Source organism: Vombatus ursinus, unplaced genomic scaffold, assembly GCF_900497805.2.
Source record: "Vombatus ursinus unplaced genomic scaffold, bare-nosed wombat genome assembly UNPS02014809.1, whole genome shotgun sequence".
NCBI lineage: Eukaryota > Metazoa > Chordata > Mammalia > Diprotodontia > Vombatidae > Vombatus > Vombatus ursinus.
In genome coordinates this window covers 14,870,929-14,883,132 of record NW_020954587.1, presented here as the reverse complement: position 1 = coordinate 14,883,132, position 12,204 = coordinate 14,870,929, and the positions used below count along the sequence as shown (strand labels likewise).

Below are 12,204 nucleotides of genomic sequence, written 5' to 3'. Positions count from 1 at the left end.
TCAAAAGAGATATTTATAATTATATGTATATATACATAAACACACATACAGTTTGTGTGTATTCAGGGGTGGGGAACCTGCGGCCTGGAGGCCCCTGTGGCCCTGGGCACCATCTTTTGACTGAGTCCAAGTTTTACAGAACAACCCTTTTATTAAGGGGATTTGTTCTGTGAAGTTTGGATTCAGTCAAAGAGCCGCACTTGAGAGCCTAGAGGGCCACATGTGGCCTCAGGTTGCCACCAATGGACTCTATACACACACACACACACATACACTCACACTTGTCTCCTGCTTCCCCATTAGAACCTAGAACGTAAGCTCTTTGCACATGTATCTAAATGCTTATTCCCTTTACACGCCGCACAAACGTATATTAATTAAATTTCTTTTTGGTGGTAGAGAGTGTGAAATTGCACTATTTTCAATGTTTAGCAAGACAAGAATGAAAATTCAGCCACAGCAAATCCACCCATTGTCGCAGCTCTTAGCGCGACTGCTCCCCTCAGAGGCCCCTTGGTTTAGTACAGCCTCAAGTCGGTCCCGCCCCACCCCGCCGCGCCCCCACCTTCAATCCCGGCAGGCCCTTCTCTCGAGCCTTGTCCGCCTACTTTTGGGAAACTACAATTCCCAAGAAGCACCAGTGTACTGCTCTTGCGTCACGTCAGGATCACCTCACGCGGCGCGGGCCGAGAGGCGGGGGAATTGTTGTCCTGCGCATGCGTCTCTCACAAGTCACTTCCTCCTCCTAGCTCTGAGCTCCGGTTTGACCTACAGCGACCACAGGAGAAGATGGCGGCGCCCGGTGCATCCGGGATGCTCCGGCAGGTGAGCTGGGAAAAGAGGAGATTCTTCTTCGGGGTGACTGTGATGGGGTCCTCTACCCGCGACGCCCCCCCCATCCCCACAGGAAGTGTCAGTCGTCCCCGCTTGTCCCCTGCTCCTGGGTCTCCGCCGTCTCCCGCCTCTCCTTGGCTGGAGAGGAGGGGACGCCCTCGGGGAGCGCTAGGCTTTGGCGCCTTCCCCTCCTCCGCGCTCCTACTCCCCTACCCCACCGGCTGCGGCCCCCCCCCCCCGGGGCTGGAGGCGGAGGACCCCAGAAAGGCCTGGCGGGGCGGTGACCTTGGGGGCTTCCCGCAAAGCACCAGACGGCCGGGGGCTTAGTAGTAGAGAAAGGGCGGTGCGGTGTCGCCTGCCTTAGGCCCCGGCGGAGGAGGTGGCTTCCCTGGAGGGGCAGGGGGCTGCTTTTGCCAAGGATTCCTCTTTCTCCCCCTCCTCCCCCGTCCGGTCCTGCCTCAGAGATTGGGAGGAAGCTTAGAAGCCGGATGAGCAAGAACCAGGCCTAGAAAGGTTTAAGTGGCTTGGCCAGGGGTCACACAGCAAAAGCAGGTTTGAACCCGGGTCTTCTGACTCTTACATCCAATCCAGCACTCTGCCCTACACCACGGTCTGTCTCCAAGTTCTCTTTAATTGACAGATCTGATGACCTTTTTTCCCCCTCAGTCCTCATCTTTCTTGACCGAAGTGTTTGACACTGCTGATCACCTTTTCCTCCACTATAGTCACTCCCAGTTTTCAAGACTGCCTCTCACTTGGTGAGAGACTAGGCACTGGGTATAAAAAATACAAAGAATGAAACAACCCCTATGTGCAAAGCGCTTACATTCTGGTGTCTGATGGGGGAAAGACTAGTGCCTATGTTTGTGTGTATATGTACATACTGTATGTATGTGTATGTTAATGTATGCTAAATAAGAATGTACTTCTCTTAATTATAGATGTTATATAGAGTAATAGAAGTATGTTAATAATATACTTTTATATATTAAGTAGCGATGCTCAGTAAGTAGTAGTAATATATGTATAAGCATATGTTCATATACATAAACAATTCATATATTCATATGTATACACACATTCGTTGTGTATAGATTCATATATACACATATATAATGTACAAAGAGAATATATAGGGGGCAGCTCGGTGGCTCAGAGGATAGAGCACCGGCCCTGGATTCAAGAGGACCTGAGTTCAAATACAGCCTCAGACACATAACACTAGCTGTGTGACCCTGGGCAAGTCACTTAACCCCATTGCCTAGCCAAAAAAAAGAGAGAGAGAGAGAGAGAATGTATGTGCATGTAGCCATACAAAAAGTAGTTAATAATAGCATTTATATTGTGCTTTTAAAATATCTCATTTTGTTTTGACAACTCTTCAGGGAAGGTAGGTGCTATTATTATCTTCCCCATTTTACAGATAAGGAAACTGAGGCAAACAGGTTACGTTGCCCAGGGTTACAGCTAGTAAATATGTGTTTGAGGTCTCAGTGGAACTCAGGTCTTCTGGACTCCAGGTCCAGCATTCTATCCACTGTGCTACCAAGGGTCATCCTACCCTATTATCTTCTAGTTTGCCTTCTTTCTTTAAAGTATTATTTTTTTTTCTGTCCATTTTGAGTTTTTTACTTTTGTTCCATGATCTCTGAGAAATCTATAGAATTTATTATCTTGCTCTCTTTTCATTTAGTTTTTTGTTTCTTGTTCCTTTGAAGTATTTAACATTCAATGGGTTGGCTTTTTTTGTTAATTTTTCCATCAGTCTCACTACTAGATTATCCACTTGGAAATTGCTCTTTGCCTTTTCATCCATTAGTCTTTTTCCTGCAGCACCTATTCTGTGTACATATTGTCTTTCCTGATAGAAAAATATGAGCTCCTTGAGGTCAGGGACTGTATAATTTTTTTTTATTTTGTATCCTCAGTGTTTTGTAGTGCCTGGCACACAGTAAACCCTTAATAAATATTGTTGGCTTATTGATTAGCAGATACTGTTGATTCTGTCTCTACAGTTTCTTTCTACTCTCTTACCTTTGCCATCCCACCCTAGCACACAGCCTGTCATCTACCAGAACTGTTTGAAAAGTCTTAACAGTATTGCTGAAGGCTCTGCTCCTTTCTCCAGTTTGTCCTTCATACTGTTGCTCAAATAATCTTCCTTATCTTTAGTAATAAGATCTGGTCATACAACTTTTTGGGTTAAAAATCCTTCAGTGGTTCCCTATTACCTTTACACAATTTTAAACCTTCAGCCAGGTATTCAAGGCCTCTGATCCACCCACTTTATTTTTCAGCCAAACTTTACTACTTGCCATCTCCCATTTTGTCTTATATTTATTTTTATATTCCTGTATACTAAACTATGCCCTCATTAAACCGTTTTAATCTTTTTTTACTGTATACAGTGGGTGCTGAATGTTTGTTGAATTGTAGCAAATTCTACAGCCAGCTGTCCTTTAACATTTACTAGAGGAATTTAGTTTTACCAATCCAGAAATACTCTGTCAGTGAACATATTAATAAGAAAGGGATCTTAGCTCTTTACTTCAAGGATCTTATTTTCAGTATTGACAATTATTAATTTCTCAGAATCAAGGCCCATTGTGCTATAATATTACCAAATTATTTTCATAATCTCTTCTAGATTCTTCAGCATGAGGGTTTATCTAGTATTCAGAATACCACTTCCAGAACTATCCAGTTTCTCCAGTTATTGAATTGAGCCTGGCCAAGTTGTAGGCGTGGATGCTTACCACAGTCCATGGGTCAGTCTCAGGGGAGTCCTTGAACTTAGATTAGGAAAAAGATTGCATCTATATTTTCACTAACCTTTATCTAAAATTTAGTATTTCATTTAATTATGAACGGAGGCAACAAATTACATTCTGAAAAGTTCATAGCTTTTACCAGACTACCAAAGAGTCCAAGAAAGAAAGTAGATTAAGAACCCCTACTTTAAGGAATGTTAATATAAACTCCAAAGTCTGAAATTGTTTGAAATATACATCTTCAAATAACTCTTAATGTTTCTGTGTATGCACATCTTCACCTCCCTCCTAGAAAACTGGCCCAGGCTGGATTTTGGAGGAAAGAAATTTTGGTACTACCTAGGGTGCTTCACAAGTCAGCAAACATTTATTAAGTGCTTACTATATTTAGGCCCTGGAGATTCAAGGACAGAAATGGAAAAATGTCTGCCCTTAAGTAGCCTGTGTTCTGGGAGGACAACCAACGTACACACACTAACTACAAGATAGTTAGGGACAAAAAAACACAAGGAACTTGCGGAACCAGGAAAGTCTTCACAAACAAGTTACATAACGCTACTAAATGATGAAGATTTGACTCTATTTTTCTATCCTCAAAGTGGTCTGAGTAAACGGTGCCTCGCATATTCAGTTTTTCCACAATTTTATTTACAGAAGTCTTCAAGTAAACATTTTACCTTATTTTCTTTTGTCTTTAAGGTACGCCACTTCACCACTTCAGTGAGCAGACCATTTGCTAAACTTGTCAGGGTATGTTTATTTAATTACTTGGCTATACTTTACCCTAATCAAGAGTTTGTAACTGTTAACTGAGTTGCAGTATGGTACACTAAGTTACATTGATTGGATCTGTCTATAACCTTGTCTGTATTTGACATTTCATGGCCTATAGTGTTCTTAAAGAAAGAAGTCACTCTGCTAGATGATTGCAGTTGTTCATAGGTGGCAACTAATGGTTTATCAGCAGGTGTATAATATTTCAAATTTTAATTTTCAGTATTTGCCTATCAAAACATCTGGTTTGTGCATGTTTTATCACAATACCATTTCCATACACAAACCTCTTACTCTCCATATTTTTATTTTGCAAATTCCCCATTGAATTTTTAAAGTATTTGCCAGGCTTTGCCATTATTTAATTTTTTTTAAACATTAAGATAATTATAGAGTCCCAAGTTGGAAGGAACCCTGGAATCCATCTGATCCAACTTATACCTGAAAATGAATTCCCTCTACAACATTCTCCATTAAATGGTCATCCAGCCTTTGAATGAAAATCTCCCACCACCTCCTGAGAAGCTCATTCCACTTTTGGATAGTTCTAATTACTAAGATGTATTTCCTTTTATCCTTAATGGATAAATAAGCTTCCTTATGATTTCTACTCATTCCTCCTAGTTGTGTGTTTTGGGGTAAAACAGTTAAAGTGTATATTCCCTTTTCCACATGACAACACTTCAGATCCTTTTTATTGCCTGGAAACTCCCTCTGCAACATGTAGTCTCAGAGGGGTCACAGCCAATATGTGTCAGAGGCAGGTCCTGAATCAAAGTCGTCTTGACTTTGAGATTAGCTTTCCTTTCTAGGCTAAATATCTCCAGTTCCTTCAACTGATTGCCATGGGATATTATAATTTATCATGAAAAACTAATGTGAGTAATAGGCTTAATAAGTGACCAAAAGGTAAGTTAAATTGGACATAGAGTGTGAGCATTATACAAAAGGGAAAATTTAGGGAATGCTGTCATAAATTTTGTTATAAATAATATTGTAAGATAATTTTGTAAAAATAATATTTATAATACTATTAATATATTCTATGCCAATATTATGCATAATGTAAATTTATGCTTTTAAGTATGTTTCTTAAACCTGCTTCTGTGTACAATGAGGGCTAGCTTCTCTTATCTCAGTTTTCTTATTTATAAAATGAAAATGTTAGACTAGGTTGTTCCTAAAAGTCCTTTTATTAAATTTTTTTTAACAAAATATTTTATTTTTACCTCTGGTAACAAGTGTGAGTGTATTTTGATATATAAACAAGAGCAAAAGGTAAAACAGAAGATGGTTGTACATGAAACCATACCTTTCTGATACTGATCTAATGTTCCCTACCCCCTGGCTCTCATCTACCTTTCCAGACATTTCATAATACTCTTCATATATTCTGTTTTTCAGCCAAACTATACTACCAGCTGCTCCCCCAAACTTGACATTCCATCTCTCATAATTTTGTACAGGTTCTTCCTTATACCTGAAACACACTCCCCTCACCTCTGCCTTTTAGTGTCCTTAGCAACTTCCTTTGTAAAGAGTGCTACTTCCTCTGTCTCCCCAGTTATTGGTGCTCATCCTAAAATTGCCTAGTATTTACTTTATATGTATACGAATCCTCTCCATTAAAATGTAAGCTTCTCCAGGGCGAAATCTTGAATCCCTGCTCCTGGTCCACTTACAGGCACATAGTAGGCATTAAATAAATGAAACAATTAGTATTACATTTGTATGCTAAAATTTATTCAACTGTTCCCCCATTCAGTGGGCATCTGGATTTTTTTTTTGAGATTTTTGCTATTGCCAAATACCAGAAATATTTTTATACAGCTGGATCTTTATTTTCTGTCATTTATGTCATTGGGGATATAACTATTATTAGAAATAGCAAATATAAAACAGCCCATAATGAATTGATCATCTTAGAATCAGAGCATTTTAAAGGTTCTCGTCAGATTTTCTCATCTTCTGTAAAAGGAAACTGAGGCCCAGAAAAGTTCATTGACTTTCCCACATTCATAATAATTAGCTTAAACTTTTACAATATACATAACAAGACTTAAAACTTTAACTCTGGTATTGAAAGCTTAGTAGTAGCTACCTTGAATGATTTTCTTTCCTCATTTCTTTTTAAGCCTCCAGTTCAAGTGTATGGTCTAGAAGGTCGATATGCCACTGCTCTTTATTCTGCTGCATCTAAGCAGAATAAACTGGATGTGGTAGAAAAGGAGCTACTTAGAGTAACAGTAAGTAGTCTTTCTCTGTTCTTAATTTGCATCTAAACTGTTATTTTGTATTTTCTTTCAGTTAAATTGTCATTTGTAGATAATTAAAAAACGTTTGGCATTTGGAATGTGTTATAGTTTAGTCTGTTAGAAATTACCTTCCTTTTGTAGCTTTTATTTTGTTTTCTGTTAATGTTTAATTTCATTTCCAAAATGTATTTTATTCTAAGCCCTTTGCTCCTTTAATATAATAGATGCTAAATCTTGTGTGACCCTGAGTATAACTCCACAGTACTTAAATGGTTTCTTTCTGGGTGCTTGTAGTATTCTCTCCTTTACCTGGGAGCTTTGCAATTTGGCTATAATATTCCTGGGAGTTTACATTTTGGGATTTCTTTCAGGAGGTGTTTGGTGGATTCTTTCCATTTCTGTTTTTCCTTGTGTTCTAAGATATCGGAACAGTTTTCCATTATAATTTCTTGAAACATGTCTAGACTTTTTTTTTTTTTTTTTTCCAAATCATGGCTTTCAGGTAGGCCAATAATCCTAAATTATCTCTCAATCTATATTCCAGGTCAGTTTTTCTGACAAGATATTTCATGTTTTCTTCTTCTTCTTCTTCTTTGTTTTTTTTTTTTTGTTCATTCTTTGGACTTTGTTTCATTGTTTCTTTGATGTCTCATGGAGTTACTAGCTTCCATTTGCCCATTTATACTTTTTAAGGAGTAATTTTCTTCAGCGAGCTTTTGTACCTCCTTTTCCATTTGGCCAATTCTGTTTTTTAAGGTGGTGTTTTCTTCAGTATTTTTTGTTGCCTCTTTCACCAAGCTGTTAATTGCTTTTCATAATTTTCTTGCATCACTCCCATTTCTTTCTCCAGTTTTTCCTCTGCCACTCTTACTTGATTTTTAAAATCATTTTTAGCTATTCCAGGAATTATTTTAATGTTGGGCTCTGCTCATCTGGCAGGGGAAATTGTCACAGCCAAGCTTTAGACTTTTTTGCCCTGCTTTTTTCACAACTAGTTCTGATGTCTGTACATTTTCAGTTCTTCCAAGGTGGTATGATCTGGGGAGAGGTGTGATTGCTGCTCTCTAGTCTGTTCTCTGGTCCTTACCCAACAAGGACTCTTGCTCCCTTGCAACTGCAAGTGTTACTCTTTACCCTGGAATTGCAGCCCAGAAGTGGGTTTGGGCAATGAGGTTGCCAAATAGAACCTGGTCCTAGGCACAGTGCTAACACAGAGATCCCTTCTAATCTCTTTCTGATCAATTGTCCAGTCGCCTTACTGTCTTTGTACTAAGAACTCCCAAAACTGCTGCTGCTTCTGTCATAGTTACTTTCAAGGCTCACAGCTAATGTTGCCACCACATGTACTTTGGTCCAAACCCCAGTGTCACAAACCTCTCCTTCTGAACTCCTAGTGATTTTAGGTTAGAAAAATGCCTCATCTGGGCCTTTTGTTGACTATTCCTCAGAATTAGATTTGAGGCATTATTTTAAAGTTGTTTGGAGGAGAATCTTGGGAGAGCTAGATTGTAGTGCTTCCTCTATGCCACCATCTTGCCTCTACCCTCCTACTGTATCCTTTTCTGGTAAGAACACTTTGACAGTACCAGGGACTTTGGTGATGAGAATTTTCTCCTTTGGATTTTCAGTGTTTGTGGCAGCTAAGGTGAAAGCTGCAGTGCTGACAAAGACAGTGTCTCTGTGCAGGGTGGTAGTAGCTTCCCACCTCTTTGTTACTGTGACTGAGGGCCCCCTTTTTTTTCTTTTTTTTTTCCCTAGTTGCTTTCCTGGTAGATAGAAGCAAGTGTTGATTAGAGGCAGGGACTGTGATTATCTAGGAATTGCTGCTACTCCTTGAGTGTTGGGGCACCTCCATTAGGATCTGAAGGGAAGTGTTAGTCCTAATGATGATTTCTGAGAAAGAAAGCATCCACTTTTTAATCGTGAATCTTTCAAAGTAAAGTATAGTCTTTGTTTGGAATTTGTGTGGTCAAAGTTGTGTTCAGACATATCTTAAAAGGCAAAGTATAATTATTGAGGTATAAGTTGCATGTAAACTGGACCCTGTGTTTGTGCTCTAAATGGTTAACAAAATTTATGTTTTACTTTCAGAAACTTTTGAAGGATCCCAAAATGATTGACTCTATTATGAATCCCCATATAAAGCGTTCTATTAAGATAAAAACCCTAAGTGACATAATAGCGAAAGAGAAATTTTCCCCCATCACAACCAACCTCATGAGTAAGTATTTGTATAGTCTTTTTATTTAAAATGATCTTAATAAAAAAAATTACACGTGAAATATTAAGTGCTTAATAACTAGTTAAGGTTGCAGGCTCAGTTCCTGTTTTGGTCAGACAGATTTTCTTCATTAGAGAATACTTTAAACAATAAAGTATTAGATTTTTGTGACCCTCCTCTCCTAGTTGAAAATCAAAATGTTCTACATCATTGGTTCCTGGAGGATGATTTGTGGATCATTGATGTTCAACGAAAACCTGTTCCCTTTCCCCCCACCCCTTGTCTTAGCCAGCTGTCTTTCATATGTGTTAGATTTAGGTGGGGTCCAGAAAATAATGTGTCTAGTTCATCAGAAATCCTAACCACACGTTGAAAAATTAACGGACATGTTTTGATGAAAATCAGTCTGTCGTTCTATTTCACATATAGATGATCTAAATGCTATTGTGATATTGAAGTTGATAAGAAAATCAGATTGTAGAGTAGATCTTAGTTCTTTGTACAGTGTTCTTTCTTTGGGTCACCTGATAATGGCATTTTACATAGTTTTTAAAATTTTGTGCTTGAGGCTAACATGAACCTTTTCAGTGACTTGTTACTTATGTAAATTAGTCACCTTGCAATGCTTTTATCTCTTATAGAATTGCTTGCTGAAAATGGTCGCTTAAACAATACCCCAGGAGTCATTTCAGCATTTTCTACCATGATGAGTGTGCATCGTGGAGAAGTACAGTGTTCAGTTACTACTGCATCTGTAAGTAATGGCTTGTCAATTTTTTAGCTTTAACATCAAAACTAGGGTAATTCAGTAAAAATGAGCAAATTAAAAAAGGTGGCCTTCAGCCAACCCGGAGATATCTTTTATCCTCAGATAAGCTACTTTTGCTGGTCCTAAGCACTTCTGATAACTAATGTTTCTTTCCAGCTCTTACTCTGCTTGCTGAACTCTTACAGATTTTCAGAAATACAGGAATATTATTGTTACAGAGGCCCAGAACATTGTAGAATGAAATTTTTGCAAGCTTCCCTCCTTTTGCCCCTGAAACATTCTAGAGGGAGAAACACTGATAATTAATGAAGATGTTCTAGGTAGTGTGTGGCTTGTTGATATTATAGGGTTTAAATTAAGTGTTTTCTTATTTTGTTTGTTTTTTTTTTTTTTTATTTAAGTGGTTTTAAAGTTTTTCACTATAGAAACATAGTAGGCTCAAACCTGTTCATGAAAAGAGGCAATGTGGCCACAGATTGAATTTTGGAAGTTGAAATCAGAAAGATTTAAGTTCAAATCCTTCCTCAGACATTTATTTACATAATGTTTTAAAGTTTGCGTGATGATGTACATTATCTCTGGATCTTCACATCAACCCTATGGTTATGTGGCTATGGATAAGTCATTGTACCTCTGCACAGTTATGTCATCTGTAAAATTGGGTTTATACTTGTAGTATCTGTCTTGGATGGTTGTTATGAAGGTCTGATGAGATAATGTATTTAAAGCACTATAGCACAAGGCATAAATTTCCATTACTAGTAAATGGCACAAAAATAATATTTTTAAAAACCACAATAATAACTTAGGCAAAATCTTTTGTGATGGAAATGGGTTAGGTTAATAGCCCATTAAGCCTTTTAGCTTGGTAAAGTGGAGTTTGGACCCACTATTCTGGCTATGTTGATTCATTTATATGTATTGTACTGCTGTTCAAGTCATTATAGGAAAAAGTTATATTTTTCTTACAGAGTGGCATTGTGAACCCAGCTTTTTTTTCTTTTTTTTTTTTTAACCTCCATAAGGAATAGGAAGTTGATAGACCAAAAAAGTTTTATTGTTACTTTTTTAAGAAAATAGCCAGAGTACTGGACTTCAATTCAGGAAGACCTGGTTTCAAATTTTACCTCAGCAACTAAGTAGTTGTGTAACCTTGGGCAAGTCACTTAACCTTTTTCAGCTCTGCTTCCTCATCTCTAAGATGAGAGGATTGAACTGGATGCCCTCTACTAAGGCCTGTCCAGCTCTTAGTCTATGATCCTGATGATACAATGACCTCACTTATTTCCCTTTTATCACTGTACCTTCCCCCCACACACTTCTTATACCACTAAACCTTTCCTTTTAGTAAAGAAAAACATTTAAGTAAAGCCTTCTGACGTAAGAGCTTCATCTGACATACACTGCACTTCCATCATATTCTTCATCTCTCTACTGAGCATTATTTTCTTAGCAGGAAAGGTTAGTTCTTTGTCCACTGAGTATAGCATGAATGTATGCTACCTCTTCATGAGTAGCAGTAGATGAGTTTATTCACAATTGTGGATTCTAAATTTCACATGTATGTGAGTTGTTAAAATAACTTTTTACCATTTAGTGGCTGGGCCCCCCTCTTTAATGTTTACTATGCAACAGAAAGCATTAATAAGTATCTAACAACAGGCTGTATTGTAGTCTACAGTGTAGAACATTTGAATCATATTAATGTTGTTGCAAGTTTTGATGATATAAAATTGTACTTTTTTGTTCCTCTTTGACTCTTGCTGTATTTTAAGATTATAAAATTCTAACTTTCATTCCCATTTTGATTTGTCTTTTTTTTTTAATAACACTTTTTCTTTGGTTTCATCTATCTTAGACTTTAGATGACGCAACTCTTTCAGAATTAAAAACAGTCCTGAACAGTTTCCTAAAGAAGGGCCAAGTCCTGAAAATGGAGGTTAAGGTAGGTTTTAACTTTTCATTTTTTACCTCAAGCCAAATTAAAAAATGAAATAAAATACATCTATTGACATACTTATATCATTTATGTAAAAAAATCTTATCTTCCAAAACCCAATGTTCTTAAGTCTCCATATAAAGATTTATATATTTTTCCAGGTAAATTATTGTTTTATCTTAGTAATAATGTATGTTTTTTAGATATTGTTTCATGTTTGCATTTAATACTTCTCAAAGTGCTTCCAGAACCATTATTTTAGTTGATTAATGGAATTAAGCCAATATACATTTTTCTACGTTTTTAATATAACTGATTCTTTTCTCAGACTGACCCTTCAATCATGGGAGGAATGATTGTTCGTATAGGAGAGAAATATGTTGATATGTCCGCAAGAACCAAGATCCAGAAACTAAGCAGGATTATGAAGGAAGCTGTTTGAAAATAACATTTTTCCACAACTCATCAATGAAACTTCTAAAAATTGTGGAAACAATAAAGTACTTGGAAAATTTCATTGTGTTTATGTAGTTGAAGTATGAAATGCCAACAGTCTTGAATTATCCTCTGTTATGTAAAGTTAATGTGATTTTGGTTTAACAGAAAAGAAGCTGTCTGATTTGTGAATGAAATTTTCCTAG

General features: G+C 37.6%; 1 protein-coding gene across 1 annotated transcript; it reads left to right on the top strand.

Moving 5' to 3' along the window:
* The first annotated feature begins 721 nt into the window (after nt 1-721).
* Nucleotides 722-12,080, top strand: ATP5PO (ATP synthase peripheral stalk subunit OSCP). The gene is made up of 7 exons (XM_027875541.1): nt 722-825; nt 4,305-4,355; nt 6,515-6,625; nt 8,726-8,855; nt 9,497-9,609; nt 11,483-11,569; nt 11,892-12,080. Exons 1-7 carry the CDS (start codon nt 790-792, stop codon nt 12,003-12,005), a joined length of 642 nt encoding a protein of 213 aa, XP_027731342.1. The 5' UTR covers nt 722-789; the 3' UTR covers nt 12,006-12,080.
* Nucleotides 12,081-12,204: the final 124 nt, after the last annotated feature.

Excerpts from the sequence above, each read along its gene's own strand:
- ATP5PO (XM_027875541.1), top strand. The coding sequence starts at position 790 with ATGGCGGCGCCCGGTGCATCCGGGATGCTCCGGCAG. Across the intron at positions 8,856-9,496 it reads CATCACAACCAACCTCATGA|AATTGCTTGCTGAAAATGGT; the intron begins GTAAGTATTTGT and ends TATCTCTTATAG. Across the intron at positions 11,570-11,891 it reads TCCTGAAAATGGAGGTTAAG|ACTGACCCTTCAATCATGGG; the intron begins GTAGGTTTTAAC and ends TTCTTTTCTCAG.